Raw genomic sequence first — 27,161 nt, 5'->3', positions numbered from 1 at the left:
ACTAATGTTCACACATGTTGAGTTCTGACTACACAGCCCAGAGAGGACAGTTACCTGAAATAACTTATTAAAGACCACAATTGCTGTTTTAGGTTTCACATCAACTACGCTTAACTCTGGCATCAGCAGGAAAACCAACAATTTTATGTCCATGTGCAAAGCAACCAACATACGGCTCCTGCATACACAAAATGTCAACACTTTCTTGCACAGCCACCATTCTAATTTCATCAGTAACCGCACGACATCTTCGGACATTGAGTTGAACCAACTTAAGCACACTACCTTCATCTTTATGTTGAAAACTACCATTCACATTAAAAGTACTACAGTTATCCATCATAGGTACGCCTACTGGCGAACTCTAGAGCCTTTTTACACTCAGGACAACTGCTGCTCCTTAATGAGTGATCATAAGCTTTACCTCTGCGCTTGCAGTTCACACAACATGGATCTTTATTTTTATTTGGGCAATCAACAAAAAGATGGCCACCCTGAGCACAATGACCACACGACACAGTCTTGTGTGTGCAGTGTTGTATAGAGTGGCCATACCCCCAAACACTTAAAACATTTAGTCACAACTGTAAAACGCGTGAATTTGTGTAACGTATATCCAAAATACAACCTGTCATTACACATCAAATTTTGCAACATATGAGGAGCTACCCAAATCACCCAATTATTAAACCTTGCCTTGGAACTGTTACTAAATCTAAAAACAATGTCCTCTCTGACCTCTTGCTCCTCATATCCATAATCTTGAAGGTTTTTCTTATATAAATCCCTAATAATATCCTCCTGAGTTAATTCCTTAGGCATATCATACACTAAGATGGTAGGGTTCTGTAACTTTACTTTATCCAGATTAATACCCTTTTGAAAAAATACCTCTGCCTTACTGAGTTTATCCAAATCCTTATCAGTTTCAACTAAGACTCCTTTATTTCGTATAGCTCTTAGATTTCTAATTTTTATTTCTTGAAACTTTTCCTTTAATGTGTTAACAATAACCTCTTTAACTTCCTGACTTGACTTATACTGTTCTGAGGACTCCTCAGCCCTGAAAATAACCTTATTATTTAATCTTGCCACTTTGCTCAGCTTCCTGTTATTATTCACCAACCTATTTGAGGCTGGCTGAATCCAGCCGTAACCTTGTCCGCATAAATCCCTTTTTGTTCTGCAACATTAGATAGAAAAGGTTGCCCTCTTACAATGTCATCTAATAAACTGGCACGCACCTCCATCTCCTCTACCCTTGTTTTAAGACATTCATTGTCAATGACTAATGCTGTTGATATAGTCTCCATGTCTATCCATACGTCAAGTAAGAAATTAGTTCCAGCTTTAGTCACTTTATTATTTTCACTAGTCATGTAGTCAATAACTTTTTTCTTCAACTTTGTTACAAGCTCAAAAATAGTAGACACGTCAGGGTACCTCTACCTTTGATCCTGTATGTTAGCAACAATTATTTCACTCTCACGAACATTTGTGCCTGTACTTCTTCTCCCCGATTCCGAATAAAAACTATCTACATCAGAAACCATATTATCAGGCTGAATATCCGGAAAATCAGTTATCTTACCATTTGACAAATCATTTGTGAAATCTGTTACGGCAACATCTTCTTCTAACTGCACCCCCTGTTCAACCATGCAGCCAACTTTAACTACGTTTTCCACACCACCTACCTGGATATGAGAATCGGCATTACCAGACGTCCCAGCTTTGGTATACACACTAACAGTACTCATTGCACCACTACATCCACTACTTAAAACACTACTTGCTTTAATATTTTTAACTTTAGACGATTTCTCAGAAGCTTTCTTTACAGAATCAGTATTGTACAACGTGGGAACTCTGGAAGGAAGTGGGGGGAAGCTCCAGTCTTCTCTTCCTTCCCCCCCTCCTTTACCAAGCTTCTTACTATGAATTCTGCCTTCCATTAACTATAATAGTCGGTTCAAAGCAACCGACTATTGTTAACTGAGACGCAACAATATTATTAACTGAAGATTAGTTAACTACGCCAAAAACTATAACGTCAATAAATAAATATATCAAGAATTAATGTTACAACACAAGAAAACAGTAGCAATCAAGCTAGCAACCCGACCAGTCTGCAGTCGCGGAGAACTTTTGCCACCTTTTGCCCTATCTGTAGCAGTTTATCATTCCTTTCATTTGGGGTGTGGCTCATTTTCGCCGCAGTTGGAGTTAATAATAATAATTACTGCCGCCGCCAATAACAAAATTTTGTGATGTCATTTTGGTGTCGTTTTTACTTGCGTAGTGACGACAAAGTGAAGGCCTGTGTTATTTTTATTATTATAAAGTTAAAAAACAAATTCGCGATTTTTTTTTTTTGTTCCGCAGTTGTATGCGGATCCGGGTATATGATATTGGTAGTCCGGCGTCATAACGGGCTAATCGCGCCCCCTTTTATTATTATTATTTTAAAAAAAGTTTTTCTCCTTTCTTATATACCAAGTGCATGGGGTGATTGGTTGTGTCCAGTTACAATTATTATTTTTGTTACTGTTGTCGAGGATCTTTCTGACTGCAGGTGTTCAGGATTGCGGCTTTCTGGAGATCCATATATCCCTGTCACCCCTCTCGCTAGTGGACGAACCGGCCGCTTGGCAGGTATATAGGTACACTGGATCACTGCGTTCACGCAGACGGTAATTCGATGTCAGTATGGATAAACGTCGTGAGTTAACCGACTTTGAAAGAGGGGTGATAGTGGGTGCTAGACGTCACTCGCGGTGGTGGTACAGAAATTGCACTAGCCCCGTTCGAAAGTATGAAGAGTGTATCGGGAATATGCCATTTCCGGAATAACATCTCATCGTGGAAAGCGCTGTGTCGACGTCTGTCTCGCATTGTTTCAGCCAACTGGAGAGCGACAGTGGCACAAATCACCGCCGACTTCAACGAGGGAGGTGCCAGAAACGTCTCCACCAAGACCATCAGTCAGTCATTATCCGCAATAGGTTATGGGAGCCGCCAATTCACCAGAGTCCCATTGCTAACACCATGGATCAGTTTCAGTTATTTCGAGTTGACGGGAGGGTGCGTATCTGGCGGAAACCGCACGAGGCTATGCACCCAACAGGAACTGTTCAGGCAGGTGAACGGTCGGTAATGGTCTGGGGCGTGTTCAGTTGGCACACGGTGGGACCTTTGGTACGTCTAGACGCATCTCTGAACCATCCAGCTTGCAGACCATCTGCATCTCTTCATGGTCATCGTGCACAACACAGGGCAATGGACTCTTCCAGCAGGACAGTGCTCCTCCCCACAGAGCCGTGGTGACTAGAACATGGTTTGAAGAGCATTCCACAGATTTTACCACCATGAAATGACCTCCCCATTCACCTGTCATGAACCCTGTGGAGCATCTTTAGAATGCTGTGGAAAGGTCCGTTCGAGCTTTGGATCCTCTACCTGGAATGTAACGGAATTTGGATCCTCCACCCAGGAATGTAACGGATGGAAGATATTTCCATCCAAGCATGGATGGAAATACCTGTTCAATGCTTTCGTGAACTAGTGGACTCAATGCATCGCGAAAGGTGGGCATACCACCTGTTATTAGGTAGGTATCCTATTATTTCTGTCCACTCAGTGTAAGTGTTCTCTGGAAGGCCTGTTGTTGCTAGATACTTATGGAGGCTCTTTGGCACCATTCTGGTGGTTGACGTGGTGATCGAGAGGGTCGTTACACCTTCTATATGTCACATATCTATGACTTCCTTAATTAAGAGTTATGAATGCAATAATAATAATAGACTAACACCGAGCTGGAGGATATCATGAGAAAGACAACAACAATGACGACCAATAGCCGCCAAAACCAATCGAAATTTGTCGTGGAGAGACTGACCATTGCCCGGAAAGGAGGAAGGGGCCTAATAGACCTCATTGAGCAACAGAAGACAGCGATAGTTAATCTCAAGGATTACTTCCAGAAACACGCAGCAGCACTCCAGCAGGCCATAAGGAAGATAGACAAGCGGTACACACTCCACTCAACCTAAGCGAGGATCCTCCCCCAACCAGGAGGCACAAACAAAGCTAGAAAATTGGGCAGCGAAGACACTCCATGGCAGGCACTACAATGATTTCCACCAAAATCACATAGATAAAATTGCTTCCAATGCACGGGTCACGAGCGGGACGCTCTTCCCCGAGACTGAGGGATTCATGCTCGCCATCCAAGACCAGGTAATCAACACCAGGAACTATAGAAAATACATCACCAAGGAGCCCGGAGTGTTCGATGACACGTGTCGACGCTGCCACCTCTCCTCAGAAACGATCCAACACATCACCGCGGGATGCACAGTGATCACCCAGACTGAATACAGCCATAGACATGACCAGGTAGAAACCCACAAGCTGTACTGGAACCGCGACTATACTGGGATTTCTACCAACTGGGACCAGTTGGTCGAAGAAAGTGTATCACGCTACAAGTACGAACCCCAGGCAGTATTAGAGACCCCAACCCACAACAAGCTGTACTGGGACCTCGCTATAATAACGGATAGGACAATCCTGCACAAGAGACAGCACATAACCGTCGTGGACAAGAAGAAAAAGGCTACCAATCTGATTGACATAGCGGTAGGCAACCTGCAGAAAACCCATGGGGACAAGATCAGGAAGTACACGAACTTAAGACAAGAGATCAAAGAGATGTGACATATGAAACAAGTAACGACCATCCCGATCATCGTGTCAACCACAAGTATGGTGCAAAAGACCCTACATAACAGCCTAGCAGCAATAGGTCTCCCAGCGAACACCTACAAGGAATTCCAGAAAGTCGCAATCCTGAGTACCTGTAGGATAGTCAGAGAGTTCCTCGACCAACAGTAACACCAGACATAACAGCAACCACCCTGTGTACTTGGTAGCAATACCTGTCACGAGGGGGAACCCCCAATGAGGGAGAAATAATATCAGAGCAATAATAATCATAAAAGCCAAGGGTCTCAGTGCCCTGCTCGCTTTGCTTGCCAACCCCTGCGCACGCTTTTCTTCGTAATATGTAGAGGTATGACGGAGTAAGTCAAATCCTTTCGGGTGAGTCGTTACTACTTCTTCCATATGCGACATATCTGTGACTTCTTTAACTAATACACAGGTGTGCAAAACTTAAGGACCAGTCAGGTTTTCACCTGACTTAGGAGTGGCCTGGATATGGGAAAAGCATACGAAAGGAACCTCATGAGGTACAGAAATGAAGAAGGAAACAACACCGACATAACAACGGAAAGAAAACGGTACAGAGGGAGTTTATTCAAAAATGATAACATAGCACTCGTTGCCATGATACAGATGCATCACTGCCAAAGATAGAACAGACTTCTTCAGTTATAGCTCGGACACAGCATGGGTTTGTTAAGGGGAATCCAATCAAATTGGTCTTGTCTGACCAATTTGATTGGATACTATGATTTGGTCACAAAGAAACTGGATGCTGTTGTTGTTGTTGTTATTTGGTTTTTAGGAGCATTAGCAACTAAGGCCATATTGCTCCGGGAATATGCGGTGGTCATTTCCTGACCTTCCCGCATCCTCCGTATTTGGTGGTGACGGGCTCGAACCCCGGTCTAATCAAGAAGCGTGTGCTACGCACTGCTGCTCCTTCCCACCTGGCTACGGAGGCGCCTAAACTGGATGCAAAGAATAATTTTGATATCATATATTTGGATCTTATAAAAGCTTTTGATACTGTTGCACATGGAAGACTACGGCACAAATTGGAGCAGTGTGGCATTGGAGGCAAAATGCTGCTAATGGATAAAGGGATGGTTGAGTGGGAGAAGACAGAGAGTGGTAATCAATGGACACTGCTCTTCGTGGACTAATGTTATTAGTGGAGTCCCCTAGGGTTCAGTGCTGGATCCATTGTTGTTTTCTGTATTTATTAATGATATAACATCATCAATATCATTAATAAATACAGAAAACACGACGGATTAAGCCGGATGTTTCCTGCCAATACTCTGGAGCTGTTTACATACCTCAAAATAGATCCCGACAGCTACATAAACTTACACAAAGCTCATTGCAGGGGGATTTTTTTTTTTTTTTTTATGTAAACCCAAAACACGAGAGGTATTAGAACGTATAATTCTTAGTACCGTGATTGGGTTGGAGGTTGAGAAGACGAAAGAAGATATTTGATGACATTGAACTTGAAATTCTGGTGACTAATTTTCAGGAAATAAGTACGAAGGAAGGTTGTTCCAGGAAACGGCAGTTGAATGAATAAACGAGGAAGATGAAAAGTTGGTTCTGTGAGTTTGAAGTTGGACAGTAAATGGATGTTGGCTGGTGGCTGCACGTGTTCGGACTGTTTTGAAAGAGAGAGCGGAAATTATAGAAGCCAATTCAGAAGAACAGTGCCCATGGAAGTATCTGTAGAGGAGGCATGCAGCAGAAACAGTACGTCTATGAGAAAGCGAGTGGAGAGACTCTGTTAGAGATGAATCATTAATTTACCTAACTGCCCTCTTCTGAATGGAATCAAGAAGCATGAGAGAAGTTTTGGGGTCACTACCCCAAATGTGGGAACAATATTCCATGGCAGAGCGGATTTGGGATTTATACAGAGTGAGCAGCTGTTTGGAAGAAAAGTAACGCCGAGAGAGAAAGAGAAAACCAAGTTTTTTAGAAGCAGAGGAAGCAATATTTGTAATGTTCTTGTGTCAAGAGAGATTAGAAGTCAGGTTAATCTCCAAACGAGATATATCATTTTGCTTAGAAATTGGAGTGTCACCAAAGATAAGCATAGGAGCAGAAGAATCCTTTTTGCGAGATATAAGACAAGACTGAGTTTTAGAATGGTTGAAATCAACTAAGTTGTCTTTGCCCAACTGGAGAATTACCTGAAGATCGGTAAGCATTTAAGGAATCGGTGGAAGATTTTCGAGAAATTGAAGCTGATTGAGCAGGGCATGGTTTCTCAAAATGGAAAGTGGAATGCAATGTGCTATCATCGGCAAAACTATGGATAGAATTTCGAATCAATGGAAGAAGGTCATTAATATGCAACAGGAAAAGAGTGGGGGAAAAAACTGAACCTTGGGGCACACCGGCATTAGTGGAGAAGTTAGAAGACAGAGCCATCTACCATCACCCTCAGTGAGCGATCAGAGAGAAAACTGGATAACCAATTACTAAAAACAGTTGGCAAACCATAAGATGGAAGCTTGTTTAGAAGACTTTTATGCCAAACACGATCAAAAGCCTTTGAGATGTCAAGAGCAACTACTTGTGTTTCACCGAACATTTCCATTGAATTAGTCCATAAATGGGTAACATAAGCCCGAATATCACCAGCGGATCGACACTGACGGAATCCATACTGGCGATTATTAATCAGACAGAAGGTTTCTAGGTAGTTTAAGAGTTGCCGGTTAATTGATTTCTCCATTACTTTAGAAAGAGTAGAAGTAATTGCAATGGAACGATAATTGGATGGGAGGGATTTGTAACGGTTTTTAGGAACTGGCTGGATATGAGCAAATTTCCAAGCAGAAGGAAAAACATCTTTTGAATATGAAAGTGAAAAAAGGTGACAAAGAACTGGATTAAGTTCAGGGGCACAGGTTTTGAGAACAAGTGGAGAAATACCATCAGGAACTGGTGCTTTCTTAGCATCAAGATTCATCAAAATCCTTCTGACATCCTTTTTGGCGGAAGACCACAGGAGGCATTGAATGGAGCGTGTTGGGAATGGTTGGAGGTGTTTTACCAAGATCATTAATACATGAGCTGGAAGAAAAATGGGGTGCTAGCAGGTCATCTTTATCTTTGGCCGAAGAGACACCAGAACCATTTGGTTTTGACAGAAGTGGGGGCAGAGATGGGCAAAAGTTGCGGCCAATAGCTTTGGCAAGAGACCAGAATGCTTGGCTACCATTAGGGCAAGAAGCAAATTTTATACTCTTAGCCTGTTCAAACTCTAGTTTAGACTGATTAATAACTGCTTTACAATTGTTGCGAGCTTTGGTGTAGGCAGAAAATGAAACTGAAAAATTATAAACAAGCCAATTACGATATGCAACGTTCTTCTCTTGAACAGCCTTAGCACATTTATTGGAAAACCAAGGATTAGATAAAAGTGGATCGTGGGATAAAGGGTTCCATTCCTGGAAGAATAATTTCACTGACACGATCTGAGTAAGTGCTGACATCAGAAATTTTGAAACAGTAATCCGACCAAGGAAAAGAAGAAAAGAAGTCTGGCAGGTCATCCCATTTTGCATTCTTGTAATGCCAAACAACACGAGGTTGGGAATAGCCATGAGATAAAGGCTCCGTTGGAGAAGAGACAATCACCACGTTGTGATCTGAAGTGCCTAAAGGACCTCTCACTTCGACCTTGTACTTTGAAGGGTTGTTGGTGAGAAATGAGAAACAGATCAAGCGTGTTGGCTGTATGATTAGGATTGTCCGGTATTGTAGGTAAATGAACAATCTGTTCAAGGTCATTAGTAATTGCAAAAGTCTCAGCATCTCGACCTGCTGGGTCGGTGTGACTAGAAAACGGAAGCCCGCTAGGGTTGTGAACATTAAAATCACCAAGGAAAATTACCTCACTGTTAGGAAAGTTGGACTGGAGAAAGTCAAGTTGCAAAGAGAGGTAGTCAAAGAGCTCCAAGTGATTAGTGGAGTTGGGAGAACGGTAGAGACAACAGATGAATTTGACACAATGAGGTAGAGAGATTTTAAGCCAGAAAAGATCGAAGAGAGGAGATTCCATATTGCCAAGTCTCTGACAAGGAATATCAGAACGGACGTATGCACAAGTACTACCTTTGAGGCGAAAGGAATTATACAACGAATAATTTGGGCATCTGAGATGAACAGTAGTTGAATCAACCGATAACTGAGATTCTGTCAGAAAACGTACATGGGGTTTGGCAGACTGCAAGTGGAAATGGACATCGTTGAGATTAGAATTGAGACCACGTATATTTATGAAATGAATTAGGAAGTGTTTGGGAGGTTTAGATCTTTTCGCAGATAAGCTTGCTCTATTATTTTGACAATTCATGGTGTATTCAATAGTAAGAAAAAGTGGGTGGGACATGCTGTATGAAGTAATGAAATTTTTGGATATGGCGTACACATGGTAAGAATATACCCAGATCTTTGACGTAACATGGCCTCCAGAATGCCCTCCGCATACACGCTATTCGGACTCCCTTCAGTCACTATCTGCCAGAGTAGAGGTAGCAAGATTATACACTAGCTGATCCGGAAGCCTCCTAGAGAGTTACCAATAGGTTCGGTCCGGTGTACTAACTAGCGGGCGGCCTGCGAACACCGTTTTAGAGCTGTACCCTCGAAATGTAAGGAATATTGGATCTCGCCACGATGTTCATCCTAACCTCAAAAGCCATCAATCATACTACATGATGGAAGAGATGGGGAAGGGTTGACCGGAACTTGGCTCTAGAGACTAAACATGTGTTCCACCACTTCAAGCCTCCAATAAGCAAAGTAGTGGTGTTGCACCGTTTGATGGGAGTTATCTATCACCTAGTACTGCCTGTTAACATAGAGGGGCGGCATTCCTCCATGTGGAATGGGCGACACACCTGGACCCCTGCTTGTGTTGATTCATACCTCGGTGGTCACCCACCATGTACTTGTGCATGGAGGTTATACCCAGGATTACTAAAAGTCCCACCATCGTGAACGTGCAAGCAGAGGATTTGGCTGTCACAGACCGTCCGGATTTCGCCGAAATTGGGGCCACATGACTTGAGTGTCACCCGAATATCAGTTCCATCAGCATTTTAGACTCCCAGGTAGCAAGTGCAACTTGTCTGGAATATCTGAGAGAATGTCTGTGACAACCTCAAGGATCAAGGATCTGTATATGAAACTACAAATATGATGAAGAACATAATTCAAGAAAGACTTCAAGTGCCCTCGAACTCATGAAAATCTGAAATGAACTATATATTGTGTTTCCAAAAGACTCTTATAGGACTGAGGGTATTCCTTTTGTTCAGAGAATGACAATGAGGACCAATTCATAGTGTAAATGACGATGTCATTTTTCTATGTATGTATAATGTTTTGTGATTTTTCTATGAATGTATGGTTTCTGTATCTGTGTAATTTTTCCTCTATATTTATATACCTTATTTTTGCTGATGTTTTATCCTTTGTTACACTCCAATAAGTTTAGTTGGATGTATGTGTGAGCCACCCTCCTAGATAATTGCTATACAGGGATTTTTGTTGGATAAACTAATAATAATATCAGGCTAAATGTCCAAGTTTCCAGACGATTCGAAGGTCGGCAGGGTTGTTAATGACACTAATGACAGTACGCTGCTGCAAGAGGATCTAGAAAAGTTGAGCAGGTGAGGTGATATGTGGCAACTGAAGTTTAACATTGACAAATGTAACGTACTGCATATGCGAAGCAGTAACCCCAGAGTAGCGTATCATCTGTGTGGTACTACACTGACAGTGGTTGCGAGTGAAAAGGACCTGGGGGTAATTGTACAGGCAAATGTGAAATTTTCTGAGCAGTGCAGACGGTCAGCAAGAGTAGCTCATGGTGTCTTGTCAATGATATACAGGAATTTTTCTAGCAGGGATAAGGAGGTGATTATCCCCTTGTATAAAGCAATGGTCAGGCCACACTTTGGGTACTGTATAGAGGTCAAGAGGCCTCATTTTAAGAAGGATGTAGAGCGTCTGGAACGGGTACAGAGAATGGCAACAAGATTACTGAAGGGAACAAAAGGTTCCTCTTACAAAGAAAGGCTTAAGTTTTTCAAATTACAGTGTCTGGAGACTAGCACCTGCGAGGTGATCTGATTGAGGTGTATAAAGCCTTGAATGGTTTGCGCATGCTCATTGCTGATGGGATTCTTTCTCTTGCTCAGAATAATGGCCTGAGAGGGCATAAATTCAAATTCAGGAAAGACAGTTGTAGGATAGATGTGCAGAAGTTTGCCTTTAGCCAGCGGGTGGTTGTTTGCTGGAACAAACTTCGATCTGTCGTTGTAGAAGTTGATAGCTTAAATAGATTCAAGGCAGAAGTAGCAAACACTTGGAGCGAGTGGACGGGCAAAATGAGAAGGGTGTGTTTGTGTGTGTGTGTTGTGTGTTTTTTTTTTTTTTTTTTTTCTGGCTGATGCTATATAAGCCTGCTTTCTTGCATCATATGCCAATGCTAATGTTAATATGAGATACAGATGAAATGATTCCTTTCACACTACGATCGTAGTCTTTTTTTAAGAGTTGTCTATGGTGTATCTACATCGATATTATATAGATATAGTAACGTATTTATGTATTCATAGCTGAGGAAGGGACACACACACACAGAGTCGAAAGCTGCTGTAAGTATTTTATTTTATTTTATCAAAAGAAGCGAGCGCAGCGAACAGGGGACGAAGCCCCTAGTTAATATTAATATTAATAATAACATTCTAATAACATCATTGAAATAATTTCTTTAAAAATAATTAAATTTAAAGTACTGAAATCTGTAACCGTACCTTGCCCATCCTAATAATGGCATCAGTGCCCAGAAGAGAGCATAAATCCAAACTGCAATAATCATTTGACAATAGCGACGATAAGTGAGTTTCCCTGCTGTGAAAATATATGACTTATGAATGCTCGTATTCTTTGTAATATACATCATAAAAACAGTATAATAAAATACATAGTGCGTATTATCAGTTTTCATTTATGAATAAAAAAAGTTGCAGTCAGTTAATTGAATTCATTAACAACCAGGAATGTGCGCTCGGAAAGGCTCGAAAAAGATAGCTCGAAGAACACAGCAAGTAGAGCAAATATCCGTTGTTATACTGTCGGTAAAACACCATATCGAACACCGGATAGAACCGATATTGAAAACGAATCGAAAACAAAAGTCATTTGAAAGTTATTGGTTTCACCAAAATTCGAGACCCTTTTGGACGATGCCTTTACAATACCTTCTCCATGCATCCCCTCAACGATAAAGTTCTGTGGAAGAAGCGTCACGATTTGGGGCTGCTTTTCGTGGCTCAGACAAAAAGCCTTCAATGTCGCTTCGTTCATTGACGTTTTTGACAACTCCGTGGTATTTATATCGTGTCCTGCTAGTTTTATGGAACTAGACTATTCATTTTCGAATTCGATAATGTTATCGTCTCATAAAGCCAAGTTTGTACCCCCTCCCGCTTGGGAAAAAAAAAACGTTTCACAGCTGATCTGGTGGGTTGAAAGTTCTGAGAAGTCTGGAGGCGGAACATAATTAGAGCAGCTCCCTACACTTGAAATGTAATTACTTCGAAAAGATCCATCTCAATCATCGCGGAAAGAATTCCAGAATAACAAATTCTGGAATTCTTTCCGCGATGAAGCGAGGAAGAAAGAGGTGGGTCGTTAAAATATCAAAATTTGAGTGCCCACACCATCATCATCATCAGCCATTTTCAATCCACTGCAGGATAAAGGCCTCGCCAGTAACTTTCCAGTTCATTCTGTTTTGTGCAATGGACATCCACTTACTACCCACAAACTCGTGAATTTCATCTGTCCATCTCCGTAGTTGTCTTCCAGGTTTTCTTCTAGCTCCTCTTGGGTGCCATTCTGCTGTTTTCTTAGTCCATCTGTCATCATGTCTTCGAGCTATGTACCCAGACCAAGGCCATTTTGTTCTTTAGGTTTGATAAGAATGTCCTTTACATGAGTTTTCTGGCTAATCCATATGTTTCTCTTCTTATCTAACAGTCTGATTCCTAATATAATTCGTTCTTCGCTGTGTAGGTTTCAGCTTCTCTTCCATTCTTTTGTGCCCAAGTTTCGATTCCATAAGTCATGGAGGGGAGTATACATTGGTTCATTATTTTAGGTTTCAGACAAATTTGGATATTGCTCCTAGTATGTGACTATTTCCTGAATGCTATCCATCCAAAATTTATTCTTCTCTTGACTTCCAGCCATTTATCACTATTACAGCTAATGACTTTTCCTAAATAAGTATATAAATCCACCTTTTCAATTACTTCTCCTTCAATGATTATATCCCTTTCTGTGGCATACTTGTTCATCATTACTTTTGTTTTAGTCATGTTCATCTTTAGTCCGAAATCCTTACTAACTCTGCATAACTGATTAAGATTTTCCTCTAATTCTTTGGGATCGTGGCTTATGATCACAATGTCATTTGCAAATCGTAAATGGTTTAAGTACTCTCCATTCACATTGACTCCTTTCTGCGACTAGTCTGATCTTCTGAAAGCTTCCTCAGAGGCAGCAGTAAACAACTTCGAAGATATTGTGTCTCCTTCTCGAACTCCTTTCGCAATTTTAAATTTCCTACTGTCTTTGTCTAGTCTAATAAAGGAGGTAGCATTCTCATATATTTTCTTCAAAATCAATATATGGGGTATATTGCCTTGTCTTTCCAGTGCCTGAAACATTGCCTTATGCTGTATGGAGTCAAATGCCTTTTCATAATCCACAAATGCCAGGCATAATTGTGTTTTATATTCATTTGCTTTCTCCATTAGCTGTGACATTACGTGAATGTGATCCCTAGTTAGGAATCCTGTCCTTAAGTCAGCTTGCTCTTTCGGTTGATTCTTAAGTATTCTTTCTAATCTGTTAGTAATGACCCTTGTGAACAACTTGTAAATGTGGGATAACAAGCTAATTGGTCTATAATTTCCAATTTCTGATTTATCTCTTTTCTTATTCAGCAAAACTATGATTGCATTATTCCACTCCTTTGGCGTCACACCTTTTCTAATGCATTTTGTGAAGAGTCCTGCCAGTTTTTGAGTCATGTCTCTTCCTCCCAATTTTAAAAACTCTACAGTAACTTCATCTTCCCCCCGGGGTTTTCTGATTCTTCATTTTCTTCATCAGGAAGAATATTTCGTATGTTGTATGTGTTACTGATTTGTGATCCATCTTCCCAACTGCTGGTATCATTTTCTCGCTCCTTGTATAATTCTCTGTAGTAGTCTTCTGCTATTTGAATTATGCCTTCTCTGCTATTTTTAAGTACACCATCTCTATTCTTCAGTATCATTTGTCTTCTGTATTACTGTTCATAGCTGCTGATTTAAGTCCTTTTTTTTCCCTTACTGCTTGTTTTACTTTTCATGTGTTAAATCCTCTTATGTACTCTCTCAGTATCTGTCTAATGGCTTTGCATAACTCAGTATACTCAATTTTGTCCTTGTCAGTGGTTATCTTGTTCTTTATTTGTCGTCTTCGATTCATCATGATAAGTTTTTCTTGACTAATTATTTATTCTTTGGATTTCTTTTTACTTATAGGTTCCTTGGATTTTATCACTTTCAAAAAGTTACAGTATTCCTCGTCGATATCTTGTTTCTAAACAGGCTGCAGAAGCTCAAACTTGTTCTTAAGTTCCAGTACATGCTGCGTTTTCTCCTCTTCTGTTATCTCAAAGACCTTCGTATTATTTGCTCAGTCAGTTTTTTCCTTTCTTTTCTTACATCTATACCAAGTGTGCAACTTACGATTCTGTGGTCACTTCCAATATTTACCTTGTTCAGAACGGTAGCATCACTTATGATATATCTTCTATTAATGAGGATGAAGTCGATTTCATTAGTTGTTAATCAGTTTGGGTTCTTAAGTTCCATGTCCACTTTCTGTTCACCCTTTTCTTGAAAAAAGTATTCATTACTGACATTCCTCGAGATTTTTTTTTTGTTTTTTTTTTTTTTATGTAAACCCCAAACACGAGAGGTATTAGAACCTATAGTACTTAGTACCATGCTTGGGTTAAGATTAAGATTATGCAAATTCCACAGATCTTTCACCTCTTTCATTTCTTTTACCAATTCCAAAATTTCCTATAAATTTCCCTTTCTGCGCTGTTTTGTCTCTTTCTAACCTTAGCATTGAAGTCTCCCATAATGATAGTGTAGTGGGTTTTCTGCTCATCTAGCAGACTCAGTTTTGGTGTACATTTCTTCAACCTCTTCATCATCATGTCTCGACGTTGGTGCATAAATCATTATAACCTTTAGATTGTACCTCTTAGAAATCCTGAGTAGTAGTCTTGACGCCCTTGGTGATGTACTTTTGAATTCCAAAATGTTGTTTTTTATATCTTTATGGACCAGAAACCCAACTCCACCTTCGCTCCTTTCACTGTTTCCATTGGTGTACAGCAGATTTCCACTTGATAAACTCATAAGTGATTCATTTCTTCTTCTTGTTTCAGTCAAACAGATGATATTCCAATTAACATTTTCTGATTCCTTTTCCAGCTCTAATATCCTATCGTCACTGATGAGCGATGTTACGTTGTAACAGGCCAAGTTCAGTTTCCCTGCATGACAGCCTGGTCGTACCCGGAGATTCTTAGCACGCTCTGCTTCCACTCTTATCCTCTCGCTGCCGTAAGAGGCGGAGTGAAAGCTGCTGGAGACTGAGGGCCATTTGGTTCGTCGTGCTGTTGTGTGCTGGAGGGTTTGGTCTTTTCCTCTTCACGCTGACCAGGCGTCTTGAAGAGAGCCACTCTACACGTTCGTTGCCACCTAAGTGACTTAACAGGGCTTACCATTGAGAAGGTGAGCATGAGTGGATTTTAGGGAGGCAGGGCAACCGGACTTTTCCTAAATCTTCTGAATTAGAAAGATATTGGATCCATCAGTGTTTTAGACTGAGTGTCTGATAAAACACAGAATTCCCATTCCCCTCTAAGCCCCACACTGTCCCTTTGTTCATAGGAGGGAAAATCATGGTTGTTGAAAAAGTGCGCAGCCAATAGTAACTGAAGAGAGAGAGCAATTATAAAACAAATCATGCACCCGGACCCCTGTATACCATTGCATGGTGCTGTCGAACAGCATATGAATTGTATGCTGTTCGCCACCATCTACCTCTGATGGTGATGCAAGTGTAGCCTCTAAAAACAGAATTATGAAAATTGTCACTCATTATTTTGTAAAATGAAATTCTCTGATTAAATTGTTTCTCTAACATCCTATAAATCATCATTAAAATCCATATGATCTAACAGAAGATAATTTTGAAACAAAAATTAACTTGAATGTATTTGAGACCACTAGATTTACATATTATATATCTTTTAGACCACTTCATGAAATAAGATGCTCAAAGCAAAATAGAAATTAAACGACATCTTTATTTTTCTTATTACGCAATATAAAACAGTTTAATTTATGCATATTTAATAGTTATATTCTAACAATGAATTCTACAATCTAGTTGTTTTAGAACATCATTCCCTTATGACATAACTAGACTTGCAGTTCATCGCTAGAAATACACTGGTGTGCAAAACTTAATGACCAGTCAGGTTTTCACCTGTAGCTTCTCATAGGAGTGGCCTGGATATGGGAAAAGCATAACAAAGGAACCTCGTGAGGTACAGAAATGATGAAGGAAACAACACCAACACAACAACGGAAACAAAACGGTACAGGGGGACTTTATTCAAAAATGGCAACATAGCACTGGCTGCCTTGATACAGATGCATCACTGCCAAAGATGGAACAAAAGGAAGAGGTGGTCCTCAGTAGGAGATATGGCCACTCCTAATGTCGATGCAGGCTTTGCACCGCCTGTCCATACTTAGAACAATGTTGTTGATAAGTTCTTGCGGTAACATCGTCCATTCCTCTGTCAGCGCCATCTTCAGCTGGTGAACATTTTCTGGTGGGTGTGGACGTGCCGCTAGGCGCTTCCCCAGAGCGTCCCATATGTGTTCGATGGGATTTAGATCGATGGAACGGGCAGGCCATTCTATACGAGCAATGTCCTCACTTTACAAAAGCATATCAACAGCTGCAGTGCGATGGGGTGTGGCGTTATCATCCATAAACACGAACTCGAGGCCAGTAGCACCTCGGAACAGACGCACATGGGGAAGGATTACCTCAGTACAGTAGCGTGCACTGGTTACAGTACCGCCTTCCAGTATCTGGAGTTGTGTACGTCCATCCAAGATAACACCTCAACCGCCATATCGATCCCTTTCAGTGATGTTTGCGGGAGTGATACCGTGTGCCAACCTCTCACCACATTAGCTGACATCCAGAATTGCTGCTGAGACTGAATCTACTCTCATCAGTAAAGAGTACCTTACCCCATTGCGCTGCTGTCCTGTCCTTGTGTTCTATGCACCACTGTAAACAGTGTCTCCGATGAGCAGGTTTTAAAGGGACGCAAGGTACTGGCCGTCGGGCAAACAGTCCACCTTTGTGGAGTCGCCTGGCCACAGTAAACCGCGATATCCTGTGTCCTGTGCTCCTGTTTGCAATGGATCCCGCTGTCTGGTGTCGGTTCCTCTTGGCCTGTAGGAGTATATACAGTCATCATTGAGCGTTGTTTTTCGTGGACGACCGCCACTGGTCCTTCGAACAGCTGTACCTGTTGTTCTGAAGGCCGACCACGCACGTGAGACGATGCTATGGGTGATACCGAACTCTGCAGCCATACTCCTCGCGCTTCTCTATTATTCGACCCCGGGTAAAGTCATCCAGTTGTTGTGAACTCGCCATTTCGTTGTCTGTAGCACTGCATGAAACCAATCGAACGTTGGTAACAATCGTGCTCACCATTCGGTAATTTGCACATAACTGCTGAACTGCTGCTTTTATCTGTTTATGTGAGACCTCTCATCACGATTCAAATTTTTGCATGTGCACCAGCTTTCTACTGAACGACCACAGTTATGCAAATCGCCACACGCTGTTTCGTTTGATTTTGTGGTTGTAACCTTTAGAAAAAGTGTTCGTCCTTAAGTTTTGCACACAAGTGTATAATGTTGATAAAAGTTCATACTAAAGACAGGTGCACTTGTGCTCTACAATGTATTTTTAAACAATTTTTTAATTTATTTATATTTTATTCATTTTTATTTTATTTATATTTTATTCATTTTTATTTTATTTATATTTTATTCATTTTTATTTTATTTAATTATTTATTTTTATTTTATTTAATTATTTATTTTAAGTACATTTGCAAATATTACTTAACTCATTTTACAAAACATTTAACTTGTTTGCTATGTTTTTCGTTATTCTCTGAGCAAAATATTTAGTAAATCAGTTGATACGAATAATTTATTATTTTATTGAGATTAACAAAATAGATAAAACTTACTTATATTAACACGACAGGTGATTAAATAGCGATCTAATCCCAATAAAGCCAATGTTCCGATGTGAGCAGAACCAAATAAGAACCCCATAAAAGCATACCACTGACATCCCCCATCTCCAAAGAGCCATCTAAAGAAGAAAACACATTTTTCAAAATCAAATCTTAACCAGTGTTCATAATTACAGCTGTTTTCCAAATAGATACACTATCCTCTTAAAAGTAATGAGAAAAAAAAGTCAGAAGAGTTCACAAGATAGACAGAATACAAGAAACAGCACCGTATTCAGCAGTCACGGGCTTGAACCCCGGTCACTCAAGGCGCGTGTACTTATGTACCTAAGCTTTGACCACTCGGCTACGGCGGCCTAAACTCTAGCCAGACATCATATTCCAGCAAGACAGTACCTGTTGACAGAGTCTTCCTGTTACTGATATGCTGCTTCCTTGGTACGCAAGGTCATCACTCTTCCCTAGTACAACATGTTTGGAATTAGATACGTGTGCACTTTAGTCAAATCGCACCGTTCTTTATTGTACGTGTTTAGAGCAAGCATGGAGAGATGTTTCAAAGGATGACATTCACTTTTTATTCCTTTTTTTTTTAGTTTTTTTTGTTTCACTCACTGCCATAAGGTCTGGAAGCCTATGCCTCACTTTGCATTGAACAACGATCAATGCGGATCTTGATCGCATTGTGATAATAAATGAATTCGTTATTTCTTGCTTGTGTGGATACAAGCTCTCTTGTACGATTTCAGATCAGTATATAAACTCCTACTGGGTGGATATATTTCAGTGACAAGCAATATGTGTGTATAGGGTCCGTCAGAAACAACTAACGCTCTGTGGTAGTCAAGTAACGTATTTTTTCAAATACCCCACACCTTTTTAAGGCATTTAAAAAAGACAAGCGATATAAAATCCTTGCTATTCTTGGGTAACGAAGAATATTTTTTCTCGGAAACTTGGGTTTCTCGCACAGCAAAACAGGCAAACCGACCAGAGAATATGTTTGGAAATGTTACTCTGATTATTTTTTATTTTTTAAAAATTTTTTTTTTTAGTTGTTGTTATTAGGAGCATTAGCAACTAAGGCCATATTGCTCCGGGGATATGCGGTGGTCATTCCCCGACCTTTCCGCATCCTCCGTATTTGGTGGTGACGATCTCGAACCGCGGTCTAATCAAGAAGCGTGTGCTACGCACTGCTGCTCCTGCCCACCTGGCTAAGGAGGCGCCGGAAGTGTTACGGAAATGCTTTAACGAGTAAATCAGCCCTGCTAGTCGAACTTAGAAGTTTAGTTCCTGATCCTGTTTACACCGATATAATCCATACCTTGTGATACCAAGCCGTCAGAGAATCAACGTACTGTACACGTCAAAAACGTAAGTTCGCTGTTTTAATTGGTGAGTCCCGTGAATTTCGTCATCAGCATAATACTCCTTCCACAAGTTGCACACAGTTTGTATTGAACTTGAGCAACAAACAGTTATCTACAGAATAAATAGACCTGTTCACTCTGGGTATGAAATTTGCTGTTCTCCCAAGAAAGCCACCAATCACTGATATTGTCTTAGGCGTAGAAGCGTGTTTAACACGTTTCCCTGAAGATGTGGCAAACACAATTCGCCTAAAAACTGCACCAATTTTGCACCAAGCTCGCCCTGTTTCTTCCAATCTCAACAGCAAACAAATTTCTGCACTTAAGACATTGAAACAAGACTCTTCCATCGTCATCCTACCGGCAGATAAAGGACGTCGAACATGCATAATGAATCGCACAGATTACGAGACAAAAGTCTTGCTGCTCTTGCAGGAGACTTCTGTTTACCAACCCTTAACCGTTCCTCCCATCAAAGCCTTGGAACGATGGGAGTCGAAAGTGAACATACTCGTCAACAGTTGGTTTAAACAGAATCCACACGTAATCGCCTCCGTGCTTCCGGCTGCCAGATTGCACATTTCTACGGACTACCGAAGGTTCACAAAGAAGGTATACCGTTAAGACCCATTGTCTCCTGTTGCGGCTCACCGAGTTATGAATTAGTGAAGTTTGTCTTGGGGGCTCCTTTCTCCCCTAGTAGGCAAGACCACCAACACCGTCTCCAACAGGTGTGAATTTACAGAACGGATCCGAACCCTATCCATCTCACAAGATCAAATCATGGCATCATTTGATGTAGTGTCACTTTTTACCTCCATCCCAGTAGAACTTGCCATCACATGTGCAAAGCAACTCTTGGATAACGACCAAATCCTTGGCAGCAGAACCGAACTAACACCAGACGATATCTCCACCGCCCTCAGACTGTGCTTAACAGGTGGTGCAATTATGTTCAAGACTCCATTTACCAATAGGTACACGGCACAGCCACGGGTTCCCCGGTTAGTTCAGTCACGGCAAATATCGCGATGGAGGAATTAGAGGGTCGTGCATTTACAAATGTACCAGATTCCATTACCTTTTGGTGTCGCTACGTGGATGATGTGTTTGTGTTATCCCCAGAAATTCGGGTGACCGACTCTTAGACTATCTCAATTCTCTGTCGCCTTTCATAAAATTCACCACCGAGCTAGAATCGGACAACACCATACCATATTTAAACACTCTTGTTCGACGCGAGGGCATCCGCTTGAAGATAATTGTCCATCGTCAACCAATGTGTGCTGGCCAATTTACCAACTTCCGGTTAGCACACGCGCGTGGCCATCTTCTTGCCACTGCACGAACCTTGCTAAATCGTGCTTGGACCCACTCTAGTTCTGTAGTTGAGAGGCATGCCGAAATTGCTAAAGTCAAGGCGGATCTTACGAGGTGTGGCTATCCCATCAATACCCTTGACAGGTGTGACCTACAGACACATGGCCACGTAGCGACCAACAGAAACATCCAAGGTAATGACGCAACGGCGAGCGCCTTTATCCCAAACCTATCACAACAGGTTTCTAGGGTCCTAAAATCACATGGGATAAAATGCGTACAACTCCCAGGCAGAAAGTTACGATCCTTCATCTCTAAAGTGAAAACACCGGTCCCCACCTTACTACAAAGTGGTCTGGTCTACCACACCGTTTGCCCTGACTGCACATTGGGGAAACTGGGAGACGGCTCGGAAAACGTTATTCGGAACACGAAAGAGCAATCCGCTTAACGGATGTAGAACACTCGCTATTGCCGAACACGTTTGGGCAACCCACCACGACATTGACCCCACCGCGATGTCGTGATTGTGGATAGGTCCCGCCACTATCGACGACGCGCCTGTGGAGTCGTTGAACATCACATGCTCCAATACCTCGGTCAACAGGAGCAGTGGATGTCGGGTCCACCCTATCATCGAAACAACAATTCTGATTAATCACAAACGCTGGCAACGTCCACATGCATCACAGCCACAGGCTTCAACATCCAACAATTAATCACGCAGATCATGTACATGATTGGCAGTACACGCCCTCATGTTAGCATTAGCATTAGTACAGGCATTTGATGCAAGAAAGCAAGCTTATGCAGCATCAGCCAAAAAAAAAAAAAAAAAACCCCACTTCCACTTGACCCCTCTGTTCGTTCAAAATACCTGTCCAGCTGAGCCTTAAACTTATTTAGGCTATCAACCTCCACGACAAGGGATGGAAGTATGTTCCACCAACCAACCACCCGCTGGCTAAGGGCAAATTTCCGCACGTCTATCCTACATCTGTCTTTCCTCAATTTGAATTTATGCCCTCTCAGGTGATTATTCTGAGCTAGAGGAAGAATCCCATCAGCACTGAGCATGCTCAACCCATTCAAGGCTTTATACACTTCTATCAGATCACCTCGCTGGTGCCTAGTCTCCAGACACTGTAATTTGCAAAACTTAAGCCTTTCTTCGTAAGAGCACCCCTTTGTTCCATTCACTAATCTTGTTGCCCTTCTCTGTACTCGTTCCAGCAGCTCTACATCCTTCTTGAAATGAGGCCTCCAGACCTGTATACAGTACTCTAGGTGTGGCCTGACCATTGCCTTATACAAGGGAATAATCATCTCCTTATCCCTGCTGGAAAAATTCCTGTATATCATTGACAATACTCCATGAGCTACTCTTGCAGCCCGTCTGCACTGCTCAGAGAACTTCATATCCGCCTGCACAACCACCCCCAAGTCCCTTTCATTGTCTACCACTCTCAGTGTAGTACCACAGAGTTGATACGTTGCTCTGGGGTTGCTGTTTCTCATGTGTAGTACTTTACATTTGTCAATGTTAAACTTCATATGCCACCTCTCAGCCCATCTGCTCAACCTTTCCAGATCCTGTTGCAGCAGCATAGCGTCAGTAGTGTCCTTGACAACCCTGCCAACCTTTGTATCGTCTGCAAACTTGGACATTAAGCTTGATATACCATCATCAATATCATTTATAAATACAGAAAACAATAATGCACCCAACACTGAGCCCTGAGGGACTCCACTAATAACATTAGTCCACGATGAGCAGTGTCCATTGATTACCACACTCTGTCTTCTCCCCCTCAACCACCCCTTTATCCATAGCAGCAATTTGCCTCCAATGTCACACTGCTCCAATTTGTGTAGCAGTCTTCCATGTGCAACAGTATCAAAAGCCTTTCTAAGATCCAAGTATATAATATCAAAGCTATTCCCTGCATCCAGTTCTTTTGTGACTGCATCATAGTATCCAATCAAATTGGTCAGGCAAGACTTCCCCTTAACAAAACCATGCTGTGCCCGAGCTATAACTGAAGTCTTGTCTAAATGATCCTGCAGTGCTTCTTTAACCAGTGCCTCCATTAATTTTCCTGGAACAGAAGTTAAGCTCACAGGTCTATAATTACTTGTGTCAGCCTTTGATCCTCCTTTGTGAATTGGGGTCACATTTGCACATTTCCAGTCTATGGGTATTAGCATTAGCATTTAGCATTAGCATTAGTAGAGGCATTTGATGCAAGAAAGCAAGCTTAGCTTATGCAGCATCAGCCAAAAAAAAAAAAAAAAAAAAAAACCCACTTCCACTTCACCCCTCTGTTCGTTCAAAATACCTGTCCAGCTGAGTCTTAAAGTTATTTAGGCTATCAACCTCCACTACAGGGTACCTCCCCTGAGTCCAAGGAAGCTCTCATAATTATGGCTAAGGGTTTGCTTACTTCCTTTGCTGCCTCCTTTAATATAACTGGATAGATCCCATCCACCCCAGGTGCCTTTCTTGTGTTTATCTTCAACAATTTCTCCTCCGCTTTACTCCCAGTTATTTCAAGATTCTCTAGCTTACTGCTAGAGTTGAATACACCTCTGGCATTCCCCTCGCTGAATAACTCCTCATGTGTGAATGTCGATGCAAAATATTCATTTAGTTTGTTAGCTACCTGAGCAGGATCATCAACAGTTGACCCATCAATATCAAGTGGACCAATCTGATTCATCCCCTTCCTTCTAAAGTTTACATAAGTAAAGAACTCTTTGCTGTTTTTCTTTGCATCCCTTGCCAAGGATTTCTCGTAATCTGCCTTCGCCTGCCTAACCTCCTTTGTAACTTGGTTGCATATCAACTTGTATCTATCATAGGCTTCTGTGTCATGTATTAATTTGTAAGTATCCCATGCATTTTTCTTCTCTGCCATATGCCTCATTAGTTCATCTGACATCCATTTTGGCCTAAACCTTGAACAATATTTCTTAGTTGGTATGTAAAGCCTAGTAGCTTCCAAGATAAGTTCTTTGAATGCTTCCCATTTTGAATTTGCTGTTGGTAACATCATCAGTTGGTCCCACTGTATAGAATTTAAATACTGTCTCAGTCCATCGTAGTCGCCTTTATGGAAGCAATAACCCTTCCCTTTACCCCTAATGGTAGTTACCTCTTTGAGTAAATCCCACTTCAGCACACTGTGATCACTGCCACCTAGTGGTTCATTTATCTGCAGATTCTTAGTGCATGAAGAATCACTGCTGATAATCAAATCAAGAGTATTACTCCCTCTAGTTGCCTCCGGAACATGCTGATGTAGAAAACAATCATCCAGTAAATCCACAAAAGCCCTGCTAGTGTGTGAGTGACCAGCCCCCAAATTCCAGTCAATATCTGGGAAATTAAAATCTCCCATTATAAGACTCTCTGATTTACTGGCCCACTCTATTTCCCTGTACAGTTTCTTATTATACTCATCAGAGTCATTAGGCCTATAACACACTCCTACTCTCAATTTTGATCTCCCAATACTTATGTCACACCAAACTGACTCAACACTGCACTGTCCAGCGATGTCGACTGGCTTCACTTTCTTGGTTTTTATGTGTTTCTTAACTAATAGCATAACCCCTCCCCCCTTCCTATCCTGTCTATCCTTTCTGTAGACGTTGTACTCCCCAAATTGCAGTTCTGCATCCCTTATATCTGTGTGACACCACGTCTCTGATATCCCAACAATATCTGCCTTTGATGTTTTGAGCAAAACCTCAAATTCATCAAATTTGTTTACTAAACTCCTAGCATTGGTGTAAACGCAAGTATACCTGCACCTGTTTCTATTCTTAGCTACCCTAACACAACCCATGTGTTTACTTGTACCGCAATGGCTCCCAGCAGTCTCTGAAATATCAAGCATCTTGTTTTTCAGGCTTCTGCTCATTCTAATAGAAGCATAGTGTGCATAGTGTGCATAGTATTAGGGTCAGGCGCCCCCTGTGGTTTCCCACATCTGCGCCATATGTACACTGTGAAGAAATACAGAACTACTGTAAATGCCAGAAAAGTGTTCTGTGTTGAATACGTAGTTTTGCGTTGGGTTCTGTTGGGTGTCCTGGCATTTGGCCGCAGGGCCCCTGATGGAACCTCACGTTGCCCGCACACACCGCTAGGAGGTAGCCAGGCTGCCCATTATTCTCTGGCTAGTCTCTGCAGGGTCGCCTAAGCTTCCTGACAGAGACCAATGTAAAAAAAAAAAAAAAAAAAAAAAAGTTAGAGCAGGTGGGCCTTAGAGTCAAGAAAGGGGGGGACAGGTAGAAATATGGGGGATGAAGAAGGCATCCTCCAGGTACAATGGAATACATCCATCAGGCGAAAGTAAGGGACAAAAGTTGCCGTGCAAGAGAGCACAAGCGTGATCGCCATTTGGCAAAATCTTCTTGCTCTTCTCATTCAGGTCCGGTCGTGATGTCAATTTCAGTGGTGATGTCATCCGGTGATCTGTGTCTAAATCAGTAGGAATATAGATAGGAATGTAGCTGTGGTTGTCCTATACTGGATCTTCTTAGATTTGGTGGTGGTGGTGTAGTCTCATTTGCTGGTAGGTCTCTGCATCGATTCCCAAAATATAGGTGGTTGGCTTCTCTTGGTTTTGACGATGATCGGAATATTGACTATATCCATGGTAGGGTCTTCCGCCGTGCGAATAAATCTTGTGCGTAGCGCGTAAAGGCGACATAATCTTCTTCTCTTTCGAGGATGTGCTGTTCTTGGTTTTTAGGAAGATAATGTATCCTAGTCAGGAGGAGGCATCTCAAATCTTCATATATTTCGCACTCGTACATCAGGTGGTCCCAACTTTCGAGGGAACCACAGAGGCATTGTGGGTTTTCAGTGATCCCGAGTGCAGTGAGCTTTCCTCTGATAGATCCATGGCCAGTTAACAAAAAAGTGACGTATAGGCCAGGGGAGAACCATGTGGGAGATTTTGGGTATACTGTTGCTATTGTAGGAATGAATTTTCTGGTGACTTCTCCTTTTGTAGACTGTGTCCACCTAGATTGCCAGACCTGCTGCAAGTATGCAGTGAGGCGCTTCTTCTCGGCCTTGATGTTATTTGAGGGGTCGGTGGTAAAATCCAGACAGGAGATGGCTTTAATAATTTTTCTAATAGAAGCAGTGCAAGAATCTCTTTCACCTCTGAAAGTGGCTACTGTCAATCTATTGGTCTTTGTCTCCCCCCAAGCTAGCAGTTTTCCGACCCGCCTAACACTTCCTCGATAGCATCAGCAAATATTCTTGCACCCTTTCTATTTAAGTGTATCCCATCCCTGTAGAAGCAATCTCTCCTGTTAACAAGTACAGTCCAGGCTGAAAAAAATTCTACCCCTTGAGCCTTGCACAATCTTTCCAGGGCCGAATTGATCGACAAGGCTCTCATCATATACTCCCTCCTATCGTGTCTGGGCAGAATTGCAGACACTTTCAAATTCAACCCTAATTCTCGGCTTTTGTTCAACAGTGACCTGTACTTGTTAAGTAATTCTGCACTCTTGTGCAGAATTAGTGGAACATTCTGCACACAATGTTCCACTCTTAACTGTCAGTTTGACTGAGGAAGGTTGACAAAAACAACCGAAAGCTTTTGTTTGTATGTATCTAATCTAATATATGTATGCCCAAATTGTTAAACTTGTCATAATTTATTCTGTCTCCGTTTCGCTCTGTGTCCACAGTAATTCGATATTAATATTAATGACCAGAGAATAGGCAATTTATAGACATAATACACATTAGCGTCTCCGTAGCCAGGTGAGCAGGAGCAGTAGTGCGTAGCACACGCTTCTTGGTTAGACTGGGGTTCGAGCCCGTGACCACTAAATACGGAGGATGCGGAAGGTCAGGGAATGACCACCGCATATACCCAGCCCGGGTAAGGGTTGGCGTCAGGAAGGGCATCCGGCCGTAAAAATTTCATGCCAAAACAATAAAAAAACGCTGGGAAAAGGAGAGGACCAAAAAAAATTAGACATAATACACATTGTTGGTTAAGGTAAGGTTGTTTTGGAGTAAACCTTATGAATTTTTTTTTTTTTTTGCCTCTGAATTATTTTCAGTGTTGTTTTACTAACTAAATAAATATATCCTTGCCAAGAGTTACAGTTCGAGATCCGCTAAATCAGGAACACCAAATAATCACGCTATGAATTACTGGCTACTGACTTCCAAAACACAGAAACGTATTGCCAATCCTGAGCTGTCGTTTGAGACCTTATTAGGTGCTCATCAGTGAAGAGAT

The 27,161-nt window shown here is 41.6% G+C and overlaps 1 protein-coding gene across 1 annotated transcript in view; it reads right to left on the bottom strand.

Annotated features, from left to right (window-relative positions):
- Positions 1 to 27,161, bottom strand: part of LOC150081697 (visual pigment-like receptor peropsin) — a 73,447-nt gene that overhangs the window by 27,759 nt on the left and 18,527 nt on the right. Inside the window, exons 3-4 of the mRNA XM_090379561.1 lie at positions 18,179 to 18,306; positions 11,562 to 11,658 (exon numbers count right to left, since the gene is read on the bottom strand). Coding sequence (XP_090235687.1) covers positions 11,562 to 11,658; positions 18,179 to 18,306 — 225 coding nt within the window. The remainder of the gene's footprint in view (positions 1 to 11,561; positions 11,659 to 18,178; positions 18,307 to 27,161) is intronic.

The sequence above is a fragment of the Mastigoproctus giganteus genome, chromosome 8 (assembly GCF_048544385.1).
Source record: "Mastigoproctus giganteus isolate SK-2022 chromosome 8, ASM4854438v1, whole genome shotgun sequence".
Taxonomy (NCBI): Eukaryota; Metazoa; Arthropoda; class Arachnida; order Uropygi; family Thelyphonidae; genus Mastigoproctus; species Mastigoproctus giganteus.
Note: the sequence above shows the minus strand (reverse complement) of the source record. Positions and strands in the feature narration are given on the sequence as shown.